The sequence below is a fragment of the Pelodiscus sinensis genome, chromosome 4 (assembly GCF_052426305.1).
Source record: "Pelodiscus sinensis isolate ZL-2025 chromosome 4, ASM5242630v1, whole genome shotgun sequence".
NCBI classification, from domain to species: domain Eukaryota; kingdom Metazoa; phylum Chordata; order Testudines; family Trionychidae; genus Pelodiscus; species Pelodiscus sinensis.
The window spans coordinates 94,416,013-94,442,191 of NC_143055.1; the positions used below are offsets into that span (position 1 = coordinate 94,416,013).

General features: G+C 40.3%; 1 protein-coding gene across 2 annotated transcripts; it reads left to right on the forward strand.

The window, feature by feature from the left end:
- Window positions 1–26,054, forward strand: USP38 (ubiquitin specific peptidase 38). 2 transcript variants are annotated; one of them, XM_075929889.2, is made up of 10 exons: window positions 1–910; window positions 2,838–2,973; window positions 10,353–10,482; window positions 10,740–10,841; window positions 12,215–12,373; window positions 15,077–15,270; window positions 16,017–16,110; window positions 16,806–16,912; window positions 18,014–19,373; window positions 23,242–26,054. In XM_075929889.2, the coding sequence occupies exons 1-10, from the start codon at window positions 226–228 to the stop codon at window positions 23,401–23,403; spliced, it is 3,129 nt and encodes a 1,042-aa protein (XP_075786004.2). In that variant the 5' UTR covers window positions 1–225; the 3' UTR covers window positions 23,404–26,054. The 2 variants fall into 2 exon arrangements, with proteins under 2 accessions (XP_075786004.2, XP_014433389.3); XM_014577903.4 differs by lacking the exon at window positions 12,215–12,373.
- The last annotated feature ends 125 nt before the right edge of the window (window positions 26,055–26,179 follow it).

Genomic DNA, 26,179 nt, shown 5'->3' on the forward strand with positions numbered 1-26,179 from the left:
GCAGGCAAGCTGGCGCGTGCGCGTTGCTAGGCCCCCTGCGGCCTTCTCACTTTTATTTCCTGCCTGCGCCGGTCTGCTTCCGGGTCAGCGCGGAGAGTCTCTATTTCTCGTCCCGGCCGGGGAGCCCGACGCCGGCTCGATGCTGAGCAACCCCCGGACGCGCGGGCCAGGAAGGCGCGGCTGCCCCGGGGCTTAGGGAGGGGTCCGGTCGATGCGGCGCCCGCCATGGACAAGATCCTGGAGGGGCTGGTGAGCTCGTCGCACCCGCTGCCGGTGAAGCGGGTGATCGTGCGGCGGGTGGTGGAGTCGGCGGAGACGCCGTTGAGCCAGGCCCAGTGCCGGGCCATGTTCGCGCTCAGCACCCGGCTCATCCTGCAGGGGCCCGACCTCTTCCAGCGGCAGGTGGGGCGGCAGGTGCTGGAGGCCTACGCCCGCTTCCACCGCGACGAGTTCGAGGCCTTCTTCAACCGCGGCCTGGTGCTGGGGCTGCTGCAGCGCGGCTACGGGGGGCTGGGCAGCCGCGACCCCGCCATCCTGGACTACATCCAAGCCGGGCTGCGCCTCATCATCAGCTGCCCCTCGGTGCTGGAGCTCTTCGCGCTGCTGCAGGTGGAGGCGCTGCGGATGGTGTGTGAGCGGCCCGCGCCCCCTCTCTGCGCCCGCCTGTGTCAGCTGCTGGGCGACTTCCCGCAGTGCCTGCCGCGCGGTAGGAAGCTCTCGCTCGCCTTCTGCCAGCAGCTGGTGCGCAGCATGGCCCACTTCCAGAGCCAGGGCAGCCAGGAGCCCGAGCTGCGCCTCTATGTGTCTCAGGTCACCCAAGTCAGTAGTCTCCTGCGCAGCATTTGGAAGGCCGAGCCCGACACCTTGTTGCCCTCCCTGCAGGAGCTTTTCGCGGTCATCTCCTCCACAGGTGAGAACTGAACGGTGGGAGAGGATTGCGTGGTGGGCATGTGACACAACTGCAACGAGTATTTGCAAAAAGCCCTGACACAATCTACTTGCCCGGTGCTGACATCACAGGGAGGCTGGGGTTTGCTAGCTGCTGCTATGACAGATGGTAATAAAGGACCCTTTTATTAAAGTGAAGAGATTGCCCATAGAAAGTGGCCTGCGTCAGATAATGGAGTCTACCAGGCTTGGGGGGATTGTGGGGGGGGGGGGGGGAAATAAGAGGCTCTTGTATGAGGTGACTAGCAGAATGAATGTGTAGAAACAATGATGTTCTGGTGCTTGCAATTTGGCCACTGAGGCTGAGTTAATGCTCACCCTCTTGTATCCAGGTTAACTTTTTACAAATAGAAGGTGTTATGCTCTTTCTTTGCCCAGAATTTAGAAGGATGAACGTGTGGTATGAAAAAAGTGTTTACTTTTAGAAATGTAATATTCCTATTGTTAATATGGCTTGGTGTATTGTGTGTTCTTATACACTATGTGTAAAAGTTAATAATTGTCAACTTTTTTTGGCCAACTGACTTGACTTTTTTAACAATTAGTTACTTCTTAGTTTAGGAGGGAAAGTGTTTAATCCTCTTTTCTTGTTCAAGATATGTCTTCAAACCCTGTTCATATGAAGGTTTCTGATAGCTAAGGCTGTAAAACTTCAAAATATTGCACGACTGCTAATTAGAAAGTTTGACACACACAAATATTGTATATTCATACATAAACCCATGTATTATTGGGTGAAGTTCAATGACTTATGGTGTTAAGGAGCTCAGACTAGATGATTATAATGGTCTCCTTTGGCCTTAAAATCTATAAATGCAGTACTTTTAAAAATGAGTCTGTATATGTGCTCACATGTAGAGGTTGTGTTTGCAGTTGAAAGGGCTAGAATCTTGATATTTTAAGTCTAGCTCTTGCAGAAACTGGTGTGGCCTAAGAATGTTAAATATTGAGTAACTTACTAGTCAAGTAGTTGATGGAATTTTGATCAAAATTTACTAGTCAATAGACACTTCCGCATTCCCCCTTTGAAATTTCAAAGGGGGAATGCAGAACTCCTCATGCAGCCGGGGGCCAGCGGGAAGTCGCGCTGACTCTGAGCTGCACACGGGTGCCACCTTTGAAGCCTGTGGTCAGCAGGTGACTTAGAGCCCCCCGCTGACCCCGGCCTCCATGCTGTGCTGCCACTTTGAAATGTCATGCGGACCCCAGGTCAACTGGGGACTCATCAGCTGACCCTGGGCTCCACACAAATGCTGCGGTGCCATTTCAAAGGGGCAGCGCCACTCCACTGATCTCTGGCTCAGCAGTGTGCCTCCACAATTGCCGCAGCGTTTCAAAGGGGTGGCGGAGCCCTGGTACAGGCTCTGTGTGGCACTTCAACTTTGAAGTATCCCTTTCCCCTGCCCTCCACTTTTTCTGCCTCTATCTGATAGAGGCAGCAAGGGGGAGAGGAATCGACTAGTCCTTAACATTGTTCGTGTGGCCATCCAAGAATTGCTGATATAACATATTTGTGCTAAACCTGATTCAATTATTAACACTTGATGCAACATCCTCATTTAAACTACTTCTGTGGCTTATTCTTGGACTAAAGAGCACAATTTGTCTTAGCCTGTCAAAATAAAATAGGCTTATGATGTGTTGAGCAGCATGACACTTTCCTTCACATCTGTCAGGCAAATGAATAAATAGTCTCACAGGTTCAATGTGTTCTCCACTCAAATGTTAGTCTCAGTTTGATTTTTATCATTGTATATGCTAAGGTAATTTTGTCCTCATGCAGGATATGGCAGCAATTTAACACTTTACTGCAGCAGTTAGAAGGGTAGGCTAGGAGTAAAACATAGCTGTTTCTGTTTTTTACAAGATGTCCTGTTCAACTGTTATAGATACTTCATTTGAGCCTTCTGTTGCACTGGCAAGCCTTGTGCAGCATATCCCATTACAGATGATTACAGTACTCATCAGGAGCCTTACCACAGATCCAAATGTAAAAGATGCAAGTATGACTCAAGCTCTCTGCAGGTACTGTTTCTCATAGAAAAAGAGATGTGCTTTTTTTTTTCTAATTCATACCTTTTGTAAAGTTATTTGCCACTTGAATTCCATAAAAATGTATTGAGAATCTAAATATTAAATTGCACTATCTGAAACTTTACATGAATTTTGTATTTCTAATGCCCCAGAAATATCATCAGTGAACTCTTTTTGCCTTATTTGTTAACGTGACCTGATCATACTTTGGCATGGCAAGAAGCGGGTAAATGCCTGTCGGAAATGGAGATGAAGCTTTCTGTGGCCCTTTTAGATTTGGGGAAATACGATAAATCTGGAAATCTTCCAGGGCATAGGTCTCATGTTGAGTGAAACAGCCTCCTTCACAAGTAACATATTGGGGTTGTTCAATGGATTGTTTCCTTTTTCCCATTCCCATCTGTGTCCTGTCCTCTTTTGAGGAGGGCAGACAATTTGGAGGACAAGTTACACTTTGAAAGCCTGTTGAAAATTCATAAGGATTTCAAGTGGACTGTTCATGGTTTCATCTTCAAATACTATGCAGCTCTACTTGATTGAATATTGTCAGAAGGAAGGACGTCACGTGTCAGTTGGCCCACAGGTTTCTTGTCACCAGTTTAAGCATTGAGAGGGAGGGGTCCTGAGAGGACTATAAATGTTAACATGCCATGTTACTGCATTTCAGGCTTTGTTAAAGTTACAGATATGTAAATGATAGTTATCTAGAAAACTGCCAGAACTAGAGAAGGGCTTCTGTTGTAAGAAAATAGTCCTCTGAAAGTGTTCTTTCACGGGCTCTAACCTGGCAGCTCTTGTTGAAGGTGAGTAGAACACTAAAATCCTTCTTATCTTAACTGTGAAAGAGAGCTAATGTGAAGTGCTGGGTTTTTTTTCCTGTGTGGATGGGGGGGGGGGGGGAAACCCTGGCATTTGATACTACTTTTCATTTTAATTATTTTCAGTTATCCTGCTTTGGCTGTCTCTTCAACCATAAATTTGGTTTTAAGTCTTCTGGCTTCACAGATCAGGCATAGAACTGGCTCGAAGGATTTCTCCTGTGAAGCAGGTTTATAAATGGGGCAAAGAAATCCTCTCATCTTGGTAACAAGGCAAGAGCCTTGTGTCTTTTACCAGATCCTAAGATCTGTTGCGGGGCTGCTGAAGTTCACTTACGTTGGTCAGAGGAAGCATAATATTAATTGTCATTATTTCTGACACCAGACCATGCCTATCCTGGCTTCTGTCTGGGTGGGTGAGGGTGGAAACCTTAACAATAGTCTAAAATTAGTCCTAACATCTGTCTTCATCTACCAGGCCTCAGTTTTGACATTTGCCTGGGAACCTAGGGTAAGCCTGCACTGCCTACTTTAAAGGAGGCTTTTGTTTTTAGCGTGGAGGAAGCCTGTCACAAAAATATGACTATAGAGAGATGGTTCTGAAACATTTACTGATGAGCAAAATCATTAATGTGGTAATGCAGATGGAGTTCTTGTGGGTTTTTTGTTGTGTTTTTTTTTTTTCAAGAAGATTCAAGCCTGGTCTACACTAGAAAATTAGTTTGGTATATCTCCATCATTAAGATGTGTTAAAAATCCACCTCAAGTGGTGTAATTAAGTTAATCTAAGCTCTAGCATAGATAGCACAGAAGAGTTTTTTTTGCTGCTGTAGCATTTCAAGACTACACAAGACCCTTACAGCAGCAATGGGCAATCTAGAAAGTAATGAGAGGGTCAGAAAAGTGGTCTGTCTTCATCTGTGGGCCACAAGATTGTGGTAACCAAGATTTGCTCACTGCACTTGTGTACCTAGAATTTGTAGGGTGTGCTGACTGAACCATAGCAGTACTCTGAATGCAGAGGAAGTGCCTATTTCTCACAGTAATGTTGTGGGCAAGTGGCATGCACCTCACTTTACGTGTCGTTGCGTTACGTGCATGTCACTTCAGTAATAGCAGTAGGAAAAAACTATATGGACATAAACCAGCAGAATCTGTCAACCCTGCAGATGGGCAGCAGTAAACAAAATGTCTCATGAGCCACAAGTAGAACCTCTCAGGCCACAGGTTGCCCATCGCTGCCTTAAGAGTGCTGCATAGTATAGTGTGTAAATAGTAAGTTGGACACCATACAAATAGATACCAAGGTTAGGTTTCTCCTCACTGCAAACTGGGAGAGTTGAAACTCAGGTTTCAGGCTCTGTTATTTCTGTTCCCCACAGATTGCAAGCCCTCCAGGTAAAAAGTCAAAAGATGGGCAATACATGCTTAAACAATCCTCTTTATTTGTAGTGCCTACATTTTACCTTTTTCGGTGCATAATTCAAAATGATCTGGACAAACTGGAGAAATGGTCTGAGGTAAATCAAATGATGTTTAATAAGGACATATACAATCTGTTTCATATATACAGAATGGGGAGCGACTGTTTAGGAACGAGTTCTGCAGAAAGATATCTAGGGGTCATAGTGGATGACAAGTTAAACATGACGCTATTGCCAAAAAAAAAGCAAATATGATTCATTAACAGGAGTGCTGTGAGCAAGACATGAGAAGTCGTCATTCTACTCTACTCTGCATTGATCAGGACTATATTGGAATACTGTTTCCAGTTCCGGGCACCACATTTCAAGAAAGATATAGAGAAATTGGAGAAGGTCCAAAAAAGAGTGACAAGAATGATTAAAGGTCTAGAGAACTTGACCTGTGAAGGAAGACTAAAAGAATTGGGCTTGTTTAGTTTGGAAAGGAAAAGATTGAGAGGGGACATAATAGCAGTTTTCAGGTACCTAAAAGGGTGTCACAAGGAGGAAGGAGAAAAATTGTTCTCCTTGGACTCGGAGGATAGGACAAGAAGCAATGGGCTAAAACTGCAGCAGGGCAGGTTTAGGCTGGAAATTAGGAAGAACTTCCTAACTGTCAGGGTTGTCAAACATTGGAATAAATTGCCTAGGGAGGCTGTGGAATCTCCATCGCTGGAGATATTTAAGAGCAGGTTAAATGGTGGTAGGTCCTGCTGTGAGGGCAGCGGACTGGACTTTATGACCTCTCGAGATCCCTTTCAGTTCTGGTGTTCTATGATTCTATGTCTATAAACTTTAAAAATGGCAGACTGTAGATCAGGGGTGAGGGACTTTTTTTGGGTTGGGGCCACTGACTTGCATTAAAATCAGTCGGAGGCTGCACAAGACTAGACAAGCCCTTAGAGCAGCAATGGGCAACCTAGAGAGTAGTGAGTGGGTCGGAAAAGTGGTCTTACTTCATCTCAGTGGGCCATTAGATTGTGGTAACCAAGATTTTATCCCCACCCCTTACCAGCATGGGCTCCCCAGTTCTGGGGGAGCCCTGAGCATCAGGGGCCAGATGTAGGCAAGCCACAGGCTGCATCTGGCCCTTCAGCCTTCTGTTCTCCACCCTGCTGTAGGTGCTTCAGTCAGTTTTTCAGGTGTGAAGGTATGTGAATTAACTCCTGATGGATTGGATGCTGAACTTCAGTCAGATTTGACTTTCAGCTTACTGTGTAAACCTGTAGAAATGGCTTATAAATTAAATTTTAGGTGTTAGGTAAGGTCTGTTAAAATTTGAAGTTCATTTTTAGTTCTGTAATTAGTGCAGTATCTAGTTTTGAGTTCACATTACAATTGATATACTATAAAATCAGAATTGTAGACCTGGAAGGGACTTAAAGGAGTCAGCTACTCCAGTCCCTTGCACTCATGCCAGGACTAAGTATTATCTAAAGTCCAGACCATTTGCTGAAGGGTGTGCATTTGATGCTCTATTGAAAAAAAGTACTACTTTGCTAGGTGTACTGTTTTTGAAGATAGCGATAATTATTCCTAAATTATTGCTTTAGTGCATGACACTATGTTCTTGTGTACTAACAACTCTGCAGTGTTTGGTTTGCAAACTGTGAAAAGAAGATTTGCAAATATTCAAATTACACATTGAATCAGATACCTATTTCTTTGTTAATACTTGAAAGCTCATAGTATAAATAACAGGGCTAGCATAAAACCTCAACCCCTGAGCAGCACCCTATGTAGAAGGGTTCTGTCTAGTTTGGATGGTGCCAAATGTAGACCTTAATACAGAGAGAGCCTATGCAGTTAACCTGTTCCCTGACAGTGAATGATCACAACAGCAGAATTAGTTTTCATTAGCGGTCAAATCCTCATTACATGGAGTAGTCCCCCCATCTAAGAAAGTTAGGAGAAAAGTGAGGAAATGTATCTTAACATTTCCCTAGTCTTTTCCCACATGTTGCAGCAACCTTCCATCTGACCAGCTGGAGGAGTGATCAGAACAGTATAAAAGCATTTTTTTTTCTAGTGAACATATGACAGACCTGAATTTTATTCTTTCAGGAAGCAGTAGAGCATTGTAATGATCCTAGAACACAGTTGTTCTAATCAATGTAGCTGTCTTGACTATGTTTTCATGGGAAATTTAAGGATACAAAACAATCTTCTCTACAGTCATTTTAGAGAAGATGTTGATTTAAAAACATGTACATTACTTGCCTTTCTTATACACTGTTATTAATCTTTGTCATACCATCTGGATCCATACTGCTAAATTCCTTAGCATATCTTCTCTCCACCATACATGTAACTGCAAGTGAGAAGACCTATTATAACATAGGCAGCATATGGCTAACGTATGGCTGCAAAAAACACTGTCTTGATGACACTTTCTGTAGTAGGAGTATGCAGCCATCCTCAATTTTCCTGTTTTTTGCTAACTTTGAGGAAGTTGGGATTTTTATATTTCAGAAACACATACGGTCACAAGGACTACATATTTATTTAGCATCTTAATTCAACATGGGTACCATTCAGGCATGGTTTTTAATTACATCTACCCTTATGGCAATGTGTCGAGTTCAGACACTGCTCACCCAGCTAGCACAGGTATAAATAGCAGTGTAGCCACTAAGGCACAGCTTTGGTGTGTGAAGTGTCCTACACATCAAAACTCCATAGACTCGCCGCATACTCAAGCTGTGCTTCACATGTCTACACTCCCATTTTTAGCAGTGTAAAATCCTCCTTCACTGCAGCATGTTGCTATATGCTGCAGTAGGAAACAGTCTGTGTTACTACAGGCACTATAGCAGGTAGTTACATGTATAGTGGCTGAACTCTGTATACCACTGTCAGTGTAGACATTAGCCTTGGATACAAGTTGGAAAAGAGTACAATCAGAGACTGCTAGAACTGGAAGGGACCTCAAGAGGTCATGGAGTCCAGTCCCCTGCCCTCGAGGCAGGACCAAGTACTGTCTAGATGAGAGTTTTTTTTCAACCTTTTTTTTAATAAAGTACCCCTTCTTCCCTCTCCCCCCAAACAAGTACCCCAAGTACCTACAGTTTTCAGACACACAATTTTTTTTCTACCATTGCAACACATTTGTTTAAACTACTTAATCGTAGCCGGGCGGGCAATGACTTTTTTGGGTGTAAAAAGTACAAATAATAAAGCACTGTAAAACTTAAAACAAATTCCGTTTTCTCCAAATTTCAGTTGTGCTGACGTATTCCCCCGGACTTCTCTCAAGTACCCTTAAGGGTACTCATATCACTGGTTGAGATATACTGGTCTAGGTCATCCCTGATAAATGTCTATCCAACCTACTCTTAAATATCTCCAGTGAGCGAGATTCCACTACCTCCCTGGCCAATTTATTCCAGAGCCTAATTACTGTGACAGGTTGGACATTAAGAAAAACTTCCTAAATCTCCTTTGCTGCAATTTAAGCCCATTGCTTCTTGTCCTATCATCAGAGGCCAAGGAGAACATTTTTTCTTCCTCCTCCGTGTAACACCTTTTTAGATCCTTGAAAACTGCTATCATGTTGCCTCTCAGTCTTCTCTTTTCTAAACTAAACAAGCCCAATTCTTTCAGTCTTCCCTCATAGGTCATGTTTTCTGGACCTTTAATCGTTTTTGTTGCTCTTCTCTGGACTTTCTCCACATCTTTCTTGAAATGTGCCCAGAACTGAACACAATACTCCAGCTGAGGCTTAATCAGCACAGAGTAGAGCAGAAGAATGACTTCATGTCTTGCTCACAACACGCTTGTTAATGCATCCCAGAATCACGTTTGCGCTTTTTGCAACAGGATCACACTGGCTCATATTTAGCTTGTGGTCCACTGTGATCCCTTTCAGCAATACTTCTTCGACAATCACTTCCCATTCTATATGTGGGAAACTGATTGTTCCAGCTTAAGTGGAGTACTTTGCATTTGTCCTTATGTAAATAGGATGAAGTTTAATAAGAGCATAAGAACGGCCGTACTGGGTCAGACCAAAGGTCCACCTAGCCCAGTATTGTCTGCCGACAGTGGCCAGCACCAGGTGCCCCAGAGAGGGTGGACTGAACACAATGATCAAGCAATTTGTCTCCTCCCATCCTTCTCCAGCCTCTGACAAACAGAGGCCAAGGACACTATTTTATCCCCTGGCTAATAGCCTTTTATGGACCTAACCTCCATGAAATTATCTAGCTTCTCTTTAAACTCTATCATAGTCCTAGCCTTCACAGCCTCCTCTGGCAAGGAGTTCCACAGGTTGACTACACGCTGTGTGAAGAACTTTCTTTTATTAGTTTTAAACCTGCCACCCATTAATTTCATTTGGTGTCCTCTAGTTCTTCTATTTAGGGAACTAATAAATAACTTTTCTTTATTGGCCCTCTCCACACCACTCATGATTTTATATCCCTCTATCATATCCCCCCTCAGTCTCTAGTTACCATTTCTCTATTTTGTCTACATTGAATTCTGACCCTGTCCTCCAGAGCACTTGCAATCTCTCCCATCTTGGTATCACTGCAAATTTAATGATTGTGCTCTCTCTGCCATGATTTAAATGGTTGATGAAGATATTGAACAGAACCGGTCCCAAAACAGACCCTTGCAGAACCCCAGTTGTTATACCCTTCCAGCATGATTGTGAGTAGTTAAACTTTCTCAGAGTAGGTTTTACCTAGCCAGTTATGCATCCATCTTATAATAACCCCATCTAGGTTGTATTTCCCTAGTTTATTAATAAGGTCATGTGATACCGCGTCATATGCCAATTTGCTTTCTCTTTAATTGTAGGCTTCAACCACAAATTGACTGAATCAGTATATGAATAGGAATATTTTTACAGAAACTGTTCATAATTAGATTAAATTTTGCAATTTGGTGTGCATATTTTAACTACATAAGGGCCATATGCATAGTTAAACAGGGACTGGTATATCAATTGACATGTCTTTTTAACCCCTCCACACAAACTTGCTTCATTTAGAACAATGTGTGATTAACTATTTATTATAAATATATGTAGAGTCCTTGAAATCAGAGTTTAATGTGTATTTGTCCTTTTTGCTTCATCTTTCAGAATGATAGATTGGCTGTCTTGGCCTCTGGCTCAGCATGTGGAAACATGGGTGATTGCTTTGCTGAAAGGTCTAGCTGCAGTCCAGAAATTCACTATTCTCATCGATGTTACTCTACTTAAGATAGAACTGGTATGTGGGATGAGAACATTGTGAGGAGGATTTAATTTCTGTGCAGCTTCAGAGCATCCTTTTTTGCCACAATGTTATTGCTTTATACCCAGTGTAGAAGAATATAAATGTTTCTTGTAGAGTTTGGTTGTAGCATAGCAAATCTGTATTTATTCAAAATATTCTTTGTAAACCTATAAGTTACTTCTGTTCTGCGGTAAGAGTTGGGTGGGTTTTTTGTTTTGTTTTTGTTAAATGTCTGATTTGTTTTATTTAAGGTTTTTAATCGACTTTGGTTTCCTCTTGTGAGGCCTGGAGCTCTGGCTGTTCTTTCTCATATGCTGCTTAGTTTTCAGCATTCTCCAGAAGCTTTTCACTTGGTAAGTTACTAAATTGTGTGAGTCTTCAGCTGTTGTGTTAAAGTGGACCACCTGTAATATTTGTAGTGGGTTTCTTTGTGAAAATAACAAGTAGAGTTTCATGTTTCATCTGTGATCCTTTTAAGGTTTGTACTGGCAGGTGTGTAAAGAATATGCAGGCCAAACTTTGTTCTCAGTTATTCCTTTGTCACATTTTTAAGTGGTGTGACTGAAACGTTGGGCAGAATTTGAGCTCCAATGATTCGTAAACAGTGATGTTGAAGGAAGTAAAAGGGTCCAGAGTTTACTTCCAGTTGTATCATCCCTGGTTCCCCATGGATGGGGAGCACCAGGCAAAAGAAGAAGGTAAAACCTCCCATTACTAAAATGATTGAAATATGGGATACATATGGGTGGGGGGGACTAAATAACAATGACCATGTAAAAATAGTACCCTTAATGAGTGAGCTGCATTTTGAACATCATAGATACAAAATTCTATCATTCAAAAAGTAACCTTTAAAAAAAAAAAAAAAAGCCTGAAGATTGAAATTGACTGTTAAAATGATTACTGAAATTGTGGACATGCTTCAGAATGTCTGCTTTTAAAGCTTCAAAACTTGAAATAAATGTACTTAAGAGGAGACCGAAAAATACATGGTTCAGGGGGGTAGCCGAGTTATCTGTAGCAGGAAAACTTAAACAATGAATAGAGTAGTAGCACCTTAAAGACTAACACAACATGTAAATGGTATCAAAGCTTTCATGGGCACAACCCACTTCTTCAGATGACTGGAGTGTTAAAAGTCCGGGTGGGTGGGTGGGTGGGTGGGTGTGTGTGTGTGAAAATTCATTCAAATAGTTACAAGATGCTGATAAGAACAATTAGCACCTCCATTGTTGGGTTGGTTGGTTTGGTTGGTTAAGTCATTAGGATGTGGAAGATAGTGTGCGAACCAGCTCTTGTTCCTGTTCATATCATTTGCATAAGAATTAAACTTGCAAATTAAGTTCCAATCCTTCCCTGTATATTTGGCTTGTGGAATTGGTCTGAAACAAATGGTGACTTGGAGATCCATTAATTAATGTCCATTGGATCTGGACTTCTAATATTTCAGTCATCTGAAGAAGTGGGTTGTATCCACAAAAGCTCATGATACCATCTACATGTTTTGTTAGCCTTTAAGGTTTTTTCTAAGTCTATTTGTTGTTTTTTTAAGTTTTTCTGAAAAATAAATGTTTGCACATGTTGGATGGAACTGGGATAGTGTGTATTTTTTTTTCTGATACATAGCTGGAAACTATGGATCACATTAAATAATGAAACTTAGTTTCTTGACATTCCAAAATAGGAGCTGCAATTGTTGTAACTATTTTTTTTTATTTTTATTTAGCTTGTTCCACACGTGGTCAATTTGGTTCACTCCTTTAAAAATGATGGCCTGCCTTCTAGTACAGCTTTCTTAGTGCAGCTGACTGAGTTGATACACTGTATGATGTATCATTATTCAGGATTTCCAGAACTCTATGAACCTATTCTGGAAGCTGTTAAGGTATGGTAATGTGGGAGTGCTTTCTTGGAGATATGAAACCTTTGATCTTACAGAGTTAAGTATTGATTTGTAAAGCACTAGTCAAGATGAAAGCAATTAATCATTAGTGTATGACCTGCAGATGTGCTTGTAATGTACAGGGAAAATTCCATTAGCATTGTGCACTAATGAATTTTTAAAGTAAAAATGGCTGTATGGTTAGTAAGATGCAAAGTTAATTAAAACACAGGAGTTAAAAATAACCTGAAGTTAACTCCTGTTTTTGAAAATCTTTGCTTATTTAATTCTATGTGTTTCAAATAATCAGCTCTCTGCTCTTGTTCTAATGTCATTGTTGAGCATCTCATTGCACGCTCATATGAAAAATATACAAAACTGGGTGCCTTAAGTTTACAATGCTGCTATGTATAGTACCTCTCTAATACAACCTCTCTCCAGCACATAGGCTACATCTACACTGCATGGCGATTTTGGGATAAGAGATATCCCAAAATAGCCACTCCTTGTCTACACAAGCTGCCTGTTAGTTTGAAATAACGGGTGTGCTATCTCGCCATCCCTGTAAACCTCGTTGCACAGATGGCTTGAAATAGTGTTTTGAAATTGGGTGCTGTGTGGACGTGCCAAATTTCAAAATAAGCTATTTCTAAATAAGATATGCAAATTGTGTATCTTATTTTGAGTTAAGGGGGCTGTGTAGATGCACCCGTACAGACAGTTGCCTTTCAAAACAGAATGGACTTGGGGTTTGGCTTTTTTAAAAGTCAGCTGTCTGATGTGTGTTCTCTTTTATGGAGACTGCATCTTGCTCTTACAGGAAATAGGTATATCAAGTGGTATGTATTATTCCTAATTTGCTTTATTTGAAAGGAATCTCGGTTGAGCCTATAATTCATTAAATCCTTCCCTTTCATCTGTACAAACACTTTCCCCCCTGTGGTGAAGCTGTTTGTTTAAAATAAATGATTTATCTTTGCTGAGGGGTGGGAGTAGGAGACTGCTCTGTCTAGAGGGCTTCTTTAGTACTGTTCCCAGTTGCTAATAAGGTGTTTAAGTTGCATAGCATTATTCAGAGCTGAGTGCCATCTCCATGCCACTCAAACTTTTCTTTACCAAAATAGTGACTTATATTTTAACAAAAGTCAAACTGGTTGTAAATCAGCAGACTGTACATTTTGTAAGTGAAATTTGTGCAATCTCGAAAGTAGAATTTCAGCATATTTTGTTAAGATGCACTGAAAGTGCTGTAGTGGGATGAAGATGTTGGTGGATGGGGAGAAATGGGGAGATGAATGGTGAAGCATGTTTATCTGGAGGTGAAAGCAAGTAGGATCATTAAAATATGCAAGCAATGGTAACTTTGAATTCTCTGTTTTTATTGGCTGATCCATGGACCTTGGTTTAGGTTCACTTTTACTTGTTTTCTTTGAAATGCAAACTAGTACACGGCTCATAAGTCTGTTTCAGGGTCATGCCTCAGTTTGTATTCCCTTCTCTTACATTAGATGGTGACACACATTGGTGAGTGGGGTGTTATTTTTTTTTTTTTTTTTTTTTGGTGAGTCACACAAACATGCTGAAATAGGGGGATTTTGTTTGTGTGCTGCCCAACCAGATGAAATACTATTGTTGTAATCCATTTACTCACTTGGATTACTCACAGCACAGAAAAGCTGCATTGAAATTTGCTACTGTCCTACGGAAGATATGGAAAGCTGTTAAACATGGACTCTCGAATATGGGAATTGAGTTGAAACACTAAGTATGCCGTAAAGAAATCAGGAAAGCAAGTTTCTGGACAAGTGACTGTTAGTTGTGGGGGGAGAAGGGAAGAAGTACTTAATGCGGAGGAAAAATGTGTGTGCCAGGAGAAATGCCTTACTGGCAAGTGGGTTTCTTTGCTGAGATGAAGCAACATATGTCTCCACTTTTGACGTTAATTGTAGAGCAAGGTGTGCACATGCACAAGCCCAGTACACTGGACACTTGTCTAACACTTCAAATTTGATGTTTCTGTGGATAGGTCATGTGTTATGCTCTCTTTCCTTAACATGCTCTGTCTTCACGTATTCAGGAAATACGTGTTATATGATGTAAAATGTGTAATATAAAGTATTTAAGTGTTGGTAGAAGTGATTTTTTTTTTTCAAATATAATATAATATAATTTGTATTGACAGCTTTGCAATTAATGAAACTATGCATGGACATAGTCCTTCCTGTTTTGAGAGAGAAAACACGGTTTACACTTGAGTTGGATTGTGGGGTGTTCTTTATAGTTGGATTCATTTGATTCTGGCATTCTAAATTGGCAGAACAGGGGATGTTATGTTATGCTATTAACATGTTCCTTAAGAGACCGTTTTTGGTGGCAAAAAGATAGCAGGAACATCCAGATCAAAGTTGACCCCCAAACCTAGGGGCCTGCAGTATCATGAAAGTTGACAGAATGCTCCTTCAGGAGAAATGTATGTTGCTCGTGCCACTCAATATGATCCTTTCATGATTGGACAAACAATTGTATTGTCAGTAGTTTCAAAGGCAACTGCATGACACATCTTCTAGACTTTCGGGGGATCATAGTGAAGGGGGAACATGCAAAATGGCAAGGAAAGGGAACATATATAAGATGTTTCTGGATGAAAAGTGTGTTGTAAAAACAAACATATTGCCAATGGCATTTAAATATGTTTCTCTTTTATAGGAATTGCCCAAACCCAGTGAAGAGAAGATTAAGTTGATTCTCAATCAAAGTGCCTGGACTTCTCAATCCAGTTCTTTGCCATCTTGTTTGTTTAGACTTTCTGGAAAATCTGAAACTGGGAAAACAGGTCTAATTAATCTAGGAAATACGTGTTATATGAACAGTGTTATTCAAGCACTTTTTATGGCTACAGAGTAAGTGTAAACCTTGTCCTTGGTATTCCATAGGACTCTCTTAATAAACTGTATCAGTTACAAATTAATTCACATTGTATTTTGTGAAAGGCATAATTATTAAAATGGTCTTGGCTACATGTTTCCTAATAAACTTATAAGAGTTTCCTGCATTTAGTAATTATGTACGGAGTGAGCATATAGGAAAGTGTTAACATACAATTTTGCTTGGATACCATTTTGACAGTCATAATTCAATTACACGTTTGTGTATACATTTCAGAGAAGTATTAGTATCAAGTTGTAATGTATACCCCTTCTTAGTAGCAGTTTAGTCAGTACTTGTCAGTTTCCTCAGTCTCTGAAATTAGGTTTGGGCTGCAATATTACATGCAAGCTCCAGGCCCAAGAAGTCTTTTTTTTTTTTTCCTTTTTCCCCGCCCCCCAAACTGTAGTGATGTTGAAATTAATTGTGATATACTATTAAATATTGAGACTAAAACTATTTTGTCTGATTTTAATGCTTCTGGTGTGCTCCTCTGTTCTTAAACTTTAAATAGTATGCAATAAGTAATCTCTTGTTCTAGAGTTGTCTTCTAATTAAAAACCAAAAATACTAGAGAAGTAACCACTGTGCATATAAGTAGGCAGTATATATTTTGGCCTTCCCTGTCAAATTAATGTCATTCTCTTTGCATGAATTATACCATGTTGCTGTCATTTTAAAAAAATTTTATGGACACACATTCTTGTCTTTGTCCTTGCAGTTTCAGGAGACATGTATTATCTTTGAATCTGAATGGGTGCAATTCACTAATGAGAAAATTACAGCATCTCTTTGCTTTTTTGGCTCATACTCAGGTATGTATTAGTCAACTTCATCTCGCTTTTTAAAACTGCCATAATACTCAAGACGGATGAGGCTTGATGATGCAGAGGCATTATTTGCTCTAGGAGAGATTTATTTTGAAAAGTGTGGATGTGATACTAAGAGCTGGGACTAAGTGTAAAATTAATGTGGTTTCTTTGTACCCAATGCTACAACATGACAAATATTAGTTGTGTTTTCAAGGAAGTCCATATGTTTTTTTTCCTCTTTCGGGGCCATTTCTTTGTGCCAGTCTTCTTGAGGCAAGATGAGAGTTTTATGAAGGTGTTTCTTGAACTGTAACCCTAAAACTAGACCTCAAGTAATTTTAAACATTCAGCTGGGTAAGATAGCTTGCATAGGTAAAATATAAGGTCTTGTGCAATACAAATTTGTGTTTTATCTTTAAATAACTTTGCAGATCAGCTTTTAAAGCAACTTTTTATTGGAGAGAAGAAAATAGCTCTATTTTTCCTGCCACTTATATAGTTTAATTTAAAAAGCACATTACTTTAGGGTATAGCAATATGAGGGTAAATAGCAAAAGAAAGGAGGACCAGGTATTTTTGTTGTGAATCATTAACAAAATGCACTATAAATGTATTAATGGTAAAAAGCTTAAAATGTCGCAAGTTGTTTAGTATAATTTGTATAAATTAGCTTACTGTTTTGTTGTTACTTCTGACAGAGGGAGGCATATGCACCTCGGATTTTCTTTGAGGCTTCCAGGCCGCCATGGTTTACTCCTAGATCCCAGCAAGACTGCTCAGAATATCTCAGGTTTCTGCTAGAGAGGTATGGTATTGATTAAGTTAACAGTAATCTGTAGGCTTGTAGGATGCTTAATTTTAACTGAGTGATCATCCAATGGTTAGAGTGCAGGACTGGGAGTCAAGATGTCTGGATTCTATTCCTGACACTGCCTCTTAAGTGATGCATATGCTGTGTGTACTCTTTATTTGTGTCTACTTTTTTGTGTCTCAGTGTATACATTGTTAAGCTAGATACCTACTTGCCTTATAGATATTCTGAATAGAGGTGGGTGAAATTTTTCAGACCAGTATTTTTTTTTCCCAAAAAAAGTTTTGGTTGACTCAGAACTATTTGTCAATTTGGCCTAATAGTTTTGGCCCAAGGAAAGGCTTTTCAGGGCAGTAAACATATGTGTTTCCATCCATCATCCTTTAGACCACTTGCCTGTGGTATGGAAAATTCAGGTTTGGGTCCCCATTCTGGAACAGGGATTTGATTAAGCACTAATCTGAAAGTAAGGACTTGTGGATTCATAACTTTCCTTTGAATCAAATGGAGATGAAGCCAAAGCCTGAGCAGCTTAGCTTTGTGGTGCCCCTTGTGACATGGGGCCACATAGAACTTCCTTGCTTGCTAACCCTATAATGCCAGCCCTGGCTTTCATATGCAAAACAAGTTGTTGTGACACAGGGGGGCTATGCAGTTTTTATAGCACGTTCACAGGGCCTCAGAGAAAAGGTTGAGAACCTCTGTTGTAAATAATACATTCATTAGCTTGCTTTCTTAATCAGTTGTACAGGGCCAATCACTCAGAATGAATAGATGCATCTTAAAATAGCATGTCTCTTTTTTTTTTTTTTAATTTGAACTTTGGTGACATGAGTTCATACTTTCAGATTCCAATAATCATAAACTATCTCCATATAGAGTTGTGCTGTAATAGACGAGTTGTGGTCACTTTTCTGGTGACATTGACACTTGAATTTCAAGTTAATATGTAAAATATTGACAAAACGTTGATAAATTAAGTGACCTCTCGCCTACTTCCTTTATTCTGTTGTACATTTTTTTTTCATCTATATTAAGCAGTCTTAACAGCTGAATAAAATGACATTCAGAAATACATTTGAATTTTTTTTCCAGACTGCACGAAGAAGAGAGAACCTTGAAAGCTTTGTCTTCAGCAAAGCCATCTGAGAATATGATGAATGATGAATCCTTGGCACAAGAAACTGCCAACAAGGCACAAGTGTTTACTGAGGGACCTTGCACAAGCGGTGAAGAAAGAACATTGATAGAGAAAATGTTTGGAGGGAAACTACAGACTAGTATATGCTGTTTGAACTGCAAAAGTACTTCTCAAAAGGAAGAAGCCTTCACAGATCTATCATTAGCTTTTTGTCCTCCCAGTTTCTTGGAAAATGTTGACATGAAAAGCATAACACATTCTTCTGAAGTGAAAGATGATTGCATGGTGCAAACAAGTATTGTAGCATCTAGTCCTGTTGAAGAATTAGCACTTGATAATTCTCTTGCAGTAAATGATGGCTGTGAAACAGTTATCAGTGAAGGAATTCTAAATAACCTTCCTGCTGAGCTGAGCTCTGAGACTATTACAGATACTGATCTGTACCAAGTTCAGGATAGTAAGAACATGTCTCAGAAAACAGTAAGTGAAAATACTCCCTCAGTTACTGACTTGCTGAATTATTTTCTGGCACCTGAGATTCTAAATGGAGACAACAAATATTATTGTGAAAAATGTGCCTCTCTACAGAACGCAGAGAAAATTATGCATATCATGGAGGAACCTGAATACCTCATTCTCACTCTCCTCAGATTTTCATATGATCCAAAGTGTCATATAAGGCGCAAAATCCTGGACAATGTGTCTCTACCACTTATTTTGGAACTACCAGTCAAAAGAACTGCACCCTCTTTAGGCGTGGTATCAAGGGGCTGGTCTGTGGATATTGAATTCTCTGACACTGGAGAAAATCTTGCTAAAAAACTGAAGCCCTCACGGGCTGAAGAAGTATGCTGCCCTGAATTGGTACCCTATGTTTTAAGTTCTGTTGTGGTGCACTCTGGTGTATCTTCTGAAAGTGGGCATTATTATTCTTATGCCAGAAATATCACTGGTTCAGGGCCCTCCTTAGGACTGTGCCATCAATCAAAAACTATGGCTTTAGCTTCCCACAGCAGTTTTTTGGCAGGGGAGCTTTCTCATGCAGTTTTAGAAAATGACATGGGTGCTAATGAGATGTCAAAAGAGTGGTTTCTATTTAATGACAGCAGAGTGACATTTACCTCATTTCAGTCTGTCCAGAAAATTACTAGTAGGTTTCCAAAGGACACTGCTTATGTGCTGCTATACAAAAAACAGAGTAGTAGTAGTGGTTTCAATGCCAATTCAGCAAATGGACTCTGGGTGAATGGAGATCCTCCTCTGCAGAAAGAGCTTATGGATGCTATTACAAAAGATAATAAACTGTATTTACAGGTAAGATGAAAACCTCACTAATGTGATGAGTGACAGTCTCCTGAACTGGCAAATGTGATCGAGTTATTCACTATTTCTGAAGTAGTCAGTTCTTAACATTCTGAGGGTTAATCATAAAATCCTACAGCTCATAAATGTTGCTACACTTGTGCTAATAGTTGATGGAATAAATAGTAATATTTTAATCAAATTTACCAGTAGATGGCATCATGTGCAATATGTTTATAGGACCATGGTGTCCAACACACTAGCTACATATGGCTATTTGGCTGGTTGAGTTGACTTGAATATTGTTGCTAGTTTGCTATAGCTGTAGCTACTATAGTGGCTGGACACCACAGTTATAGGAAGAACTCACATCTTTTAATGTATTTCTGTATTTGTAGGACAGAGGTTCTCAAACTGTCCTTAGGCCACTGGTAATCCATCCAAGATTGGATGATCAAACTGTGTGTGTGTTTTTTATTGCTACCTGCTGAATAGCATTAAAATAAGCTAAATATATATTACATAGAAAGTTGGGGAAATATCCATTTTGCCTTTCTATAGACTAGCAATTTTTTACTATAAATTACACATATAGGTATTACACCATAGGATTTTTAGCACCTGCTGTAGTAATTAAGCTATGAACATGAATGAAACTGATTAGTTCTGTTGTAGTTGCTCTAAATATCATTTCCTGAGATTGTTGATTCTTTCTTGAAACTCTCTTTTATACTGTGCACTGGAAATTGGCACGCTGTTCAGAGGTTCCAGTTTGATATAGGAATCTCCCTATACAGAATTTGTTTCATGGGTCCTGCAGGAGATCAGTGTGCTGCTGCTGCTGCTGCCTGCTGCTGCTGCTGCTGCTGCTGCTGCTGCTGCTGCTGCTGCCCATAGTGCTTCCCAAGAAATACTTCCGTGAAAAAGACACTGCTCTGTTAATGGCGCACTAATGGAACATTCATGGTAAAGGCACAGTTTTACAGTCACTGGCATAGAATGTCAAACCACTAATTTCTCTCTTCCTTTTTATCTCCTCTCCTTCACTGCTATGGCGGGAAGGTTGGAAAATGAGCTGTACAGTATTATGGATGACATTTTTTAAGTCAGTTTTTGATGGCTCTTGTGACTAACTTGCCTTGTACTAATAGATTTAAAATTAATATGACACTTGGCATACTGTTAAACTGCTTGTGCAAGTGTGTTAAGATAAGATGCTGGAGAGTGTGTGTGTGTGTGTGTGTGTGTGTGTGTGTGTGTGTAATCTTGTCCTGTTTGAAGCAACTTAACTATGTCAAACAAATTGTATAGAATCTTCTACACTAGGACAATGGAACATTTATTCGTGCTTCCAGTTGGCTGCAATGTTGTAAAATATATAATGAACTTTTAAAGTAAAGATTTAAAACACAATACATTATTCAGTTCGGAGCACGTGGCTAGGTTCAAGTTTTGCAACCTCAATTAGACGTACATCTCTCATGAAGAGAAATTCCAGTTGTTAATAGTAAAAGGCTCTAGAAATAGCTTTTTACAACCATTCCTTTCTTATCTCTTAATAACACTTTAGCTAGAGTTTGGTATTTAATATGTTCTTAACTTTGGATTCCATTCTTGTTCTGTGACAGGAGATGAATTTGTTGTCACTCAGACATAGCCTGTGTAAACTCTACCTGTTGTTCAGTGTCAGTTTTAAAATTCCAAAAGCAAAATAAATCTGAATTAAGTAGGTCATTCAGTCCAGATTTAATAATTGAGGGAGAGAGGTAAATAGCTTCAAATTTAGAGCTGCATTTTTTGTGAGTCTAAGTTGCTCTTACTGCCAATCAGTCTTTAGCATCACAGAAAGTACCTATCCCAGGACCAGTGTAACACTCGTATGATAGCAATTATGTAACACAAGATCAGAGGTTTCATGCTCATTGGCTCTGTCCCATGTTCTTATGCCAGTGGTCTCCAATCTTTTTAAGCACAAGATCACTTTTTGAATTTGTCAGTCCAGAATCTACCTCAAACCCCAAATACCCCTGCCCTGCCCCTTCTCCAAGGCCCTGCTCCTGCCCTACCTCTGTGCTTGAGGCCCTGTCCTCACTCTGGGTACGTCTAGACTACATGCCTCTGTCGCCAGAGGCATGTAGATTAGGCTACCAGACAGGAAAATAATCGCCGGTGCATTTAAATTTACATGGCTGCCGCGCTGAGCCGACAAACAGCTGATCAGCTCAGCGCAATAGTCTGGACGCACGGGTGTCGACATCCAAGGTATTTGTCAACCACCCAGGTAAACCTCGGTATCTGCATGAGACTTGAAATCTACTACATATTTGAGAGAGCTTTAAAAAATTACAAATAGTCCTGCAGCACTTTAGAGACTCTTATGATACCATCTACATTTTTTGTTAGTCTCTAAGGTGCTACAAGACTATTTGCTGTGTTTTGTGTTTTTTTTGTTTGTTTTTTCCTTTACAGACTAACACGGCTACTCCTCTGAAACTTTTGTATATAATTGAGAGATTTTGCCTGTCTATTGAAAAACTTCATAAAACTAGAACCCCCAAATTCAGCATAAAGCTACTTTTTTATCATAATTTAAAGCAGGGGTGGGGAACCTGGGGCTTGAGGCTCCCACCTCCCCATTGGGAGTCAATGATAGTGCTCTTCTTCCCCCCCCCCCACTGTTCTCTGTAGCCCCCCATGGGGTGGAGCACACAATCTGCTAATCTGAGCCCAACTGACTTTTCTGACCCCAAAAATATTCTCTGTCCATGATCTAAAGCAAGGTGTAGGGGTTGGGTTGTGCTATGAAAATAGAATGTGCCTGGAACAAGTGCTTCTCAAAACCCTACATGATCACATGGCAGGTGAAAGGGGCTGGTAGGGATTCCACCATCTCCTCTTCCACCCCATGACTGCCCAAGCCTTCCACCACCCACCTCCCCGCAGGGATCCTTTAGTGAGGGGAAGGTGAAGCTTTGCTTCCCCTGCATGTCCCCCGCCCCCCCCCTCAAAAAAATTGTACAGGGACATTGCTAGCTGTTCCTTCATCAAGGAGCAAGGGGAAAGTGCAGTTTGCTGCATTCCTCCATAGCTAGGACCTGCCCCAGCTGGGGGATATGCACTCTTCCCCCAGCTGTGTCCTCTGGAGCTGCAGCAGCCATGGAGAGGTGCTTCTCACCAGGCCCCAAGCTGCTGCAATGAGAGAAGGCAAAGGTAGCTCTGTGTCTGGAGTAGTCTGTATACAGAACCCCTCAACCTCTTGCTTCACCTAAGACCAATGATTTAAATGAAGAAAAACAAGTTAATTAAATTAAGGATCTGAGCAATACCAGGTAAATCTAGTATTATAGACAGCTACTATGCAACACCTCTAATAAAAACTTGGGTAAACCATATGAACAGACACCTAATACTTCATCTGTTTTTTGTTTTTGTGTTTTTTCTTTTGTCCCTGTGCGATTCCAATATCCTGCAATAGTTGAGCGTCGGTTGTCAGTTGCAGCTTAAACAAATGGGTTTCATTTAGCTTTTGAACATGAGGTTCTGTAAGAAGATAAGGTCTGTACTGTCCTCCTAAATTCAATATCACCAGTATTTATCAGAACTTCAGTCGTGTTTATTAGTTACTTGGGGCCAGATTCTGATACTCTTGCTCACTGTAATACTTTGCTTTTTGGAATTGGTCCTGGATACTAGCCCACTACAAGTTGAAAACAAAAAAAGTAAAACTATTTATAGAGATTCAGTTGCATAGTGTAACTTTATTTTTACTTTTCCTAGTTTTTGTGATCTACCTAGTTTTTAAAAAAGCTATTTCAATAAGAACTAGTTTATATGAAAAGTTTGACTTTAGAAGTTAACTGTCTCTGTTCTTTAATTTCAGGAACAAGAACTTAGTGCTCGGACACAAGCACTACAAGCAGCCTCTGCCACATGTTCTTTTCGACCCAATGGATTTGATGACAATGATCCCCCAGGAAGCTGTGGACCGACCGGTGGTGGGGGTGGGGGAGGATTCAGTACTGTTGGTAGACTAGTGTTTTGAGGAAGATCTGCACGGGTTCCAAAACCGCTCCCACTACTGTGTAGGACTATAAACCACTGAACTGCTTAAAATATTACCAAGCTTTTGTTTTTGAGACCTGATCCTTATTCAGTTAACTGTTAATTTTTTTTTGGTTTCGTTTGGTTTTATCTGAAATAAGTCCATCATGGGGAAAAACTACCTCTTAAATCCAGTTGTTTTACTAGCAAGATGTGTTTGGCCAAAAGAGAGAATTAAAAAATGACTTGTATGTGATCCCTAATGATGCTGCATAAAATCTAATTAATGCAGTTAAATCAGTTTACACCATCCCAATTCACTGAATAAAGGAAGAGTTCATTCATATTCTTGTAAAAGACAGATGGAATGAATTCAGGTGGGCATAATTGCATACTTTTTTCCTTCAAGTCTGAAAATCCTTAATGGTAGCAGAGATGATGCACCCTTATAATGAAGGCAATAACTGAAATTGTAAAACATGACCTGCTATAGTACTTTCCAGGATAACAGTTATTCAGATTCAGTATGTTTGCATTTTGAGTACAAATGTAAAAAGTCATTTATACACATTTGCTAAATCATTTTCAAGAAATGTGCATGGTCTTGTAGGAACCAAGTTTTTAACTAGAAATTGCTAAATTTGTAGTATTTCTAATTGTTTTGCGGATTTTTAAATTATTGCAGGAAGTATATCTGCTCTGTATTTGAAAGGAGGAGGTTGTGTATGTGCCTTGCAGTACTGTAACTTAAATACAAAACTTTCTGAGGCTGTAAAAGGGTTAAAGAACAATGTTAGAAATTGTTGTTAATATTAGAAATTAATACATTTTGGAAAGTTATTAAATTTTCCAGAAGTAAAATCTGATGGTTCTAAAATTCTCCTGTTGTCATTATTTACAGTTCAGTAGGGGCATTTTTTTATTTGCAACTTCTCTGGCCTGCATTAAGAAACTGATCACAAACACTGATCCATAGTTGCAAAGCTCTAAATGTTTTGTTCAAAAAACAGCTGAGCTGATGCCTACCAAGTTGGGTTAAGGATTGTCTTGACTTCCCAGCATCGAGATTGCTGGACAAGTGTGCTGACTCTAAAAGAAAACAATCAGAACTTTATGCCGTGGAAGACTATCACTAGTGGTGATGCCTATGCGCTGTCCCTCTTAGGCACTTTGAGCCTCTCCAAGGAACATGTGAAGACCCTTTCCTTATTCCAATGACGTACTGACTGCTTGGCTGTGCTGAGCCATGTGGTAATCTCAAGTCTTATGGCCCCATCTTTTTAGTGATTTTGAAACCAAAAGATTGATTACATGGCCACAAGGGACCATTGTTTTTATCTACTCAGACCTTGTATATCGTACAGGAGATAGAACTTTCCAGAAAGAGACCCTGAGCAGTTAATCTTCATCAATACAGAGATGTTCCAAAAGTCATCTCCTGGGTAAGTCTTCCAGCTTTCTGAAAAGACCGATATAGATTAAGATGTTCAGGAATGATCACTGCCATCTTTTTATTGACAATCTGTGAGGTATTTTGTACTGCACCTAAGACGTTCTTGGCATCTTCTAGTCAACCAAGAATTTTCCCTTTTAATTCCCCCTTCCCTTGTGCTGCTATCTAAAAGAAGATTGGACTTAGGCAAGGTATCTGTGTCTGGAGACAGAAGCAGAGTAATCAGTTCTCTTGTGGATCATGCTAGCAGGGTGCCTCTGGGTTCACTGCTGTTTAAAGAGAAGTTGATTAAAAGGGTTTTTGTTCTAATACTGGAACCTGTCGCAATTCAGAAATCTTTTTAAATGAAGACTACTGTATTGGTGCCTTAGGCCCAGATCCCCAAAAGCATGTGCTCTCCCATTTTGCATTGATATCAGTGGAAGGTAGAAGCCTAACTACCTTTTTGGATCTCTGCCTTTAACATCTATCCTGATTATTTGGAGGTAATGTGTAAATCTAATCTAAATTCAGGTGGTAGAAAGTGCAGTAGGATCCATTTAACTAATATCTCACCATGGCTTAATTAGCGGGGCCATCTTGGTTCCCTTGCAAGAGACGACTCTTGCAGAGTTTTGAATTAGCAGATAGTTCAATGGATTTGCTGAATCTAGCACATGGATTCAGCAGCAGCCAAAGCCCTGAATCCCTTTCAATTGCTGCTGGAGCAGTGCTTCACACATCTCTGAGGACTGGAGCAAAGGGGTACAGCATGCCTGCCTGGCTGCCACTGGAGGCCTACTGCCCCACCTACATCTTGCCCCAGGTCTGCAGTGGCTGTTGGTCCCATTGTTTAGCCTAGACTCTCATACTTCCTGTGAGTCAACCGCTATAGCAGTCTCTCCACATATCTCTATACCTCCACTGTTGCTGCACACCCTTCTTGCATTGTAGAGCAGGTATGTCTAATGGGTTCCTGTCCCCTGGATCATGGTGTTAAACCTTGGAAAAATAAACCTAGCCTGGCTGGAGCCAGGCAGATGAGTCTTTCCCATCTCTATTGTTCTGCTGAGAATTCTTGGTTTTCTTTTTGGAGGTGTCTTATCTCTATTGTTTAATATCTGTTTTTATAGTCCTGTTAAGCACCTTTCACTTAACCTCATGATGTTATACAGAATCTCAAGAAGGTAAATGGATATAATATTCACAAATACAGAAAACACATGTTTTCCAAAGAATGTGAATGATTAAACAGTAATTTCACTTGGGATTTGGTTGAGTTTTGGCAATAGGCTTTCTACAGATTAAATGACTGGTTCACTTTACCTCTGACATTTCTCATATT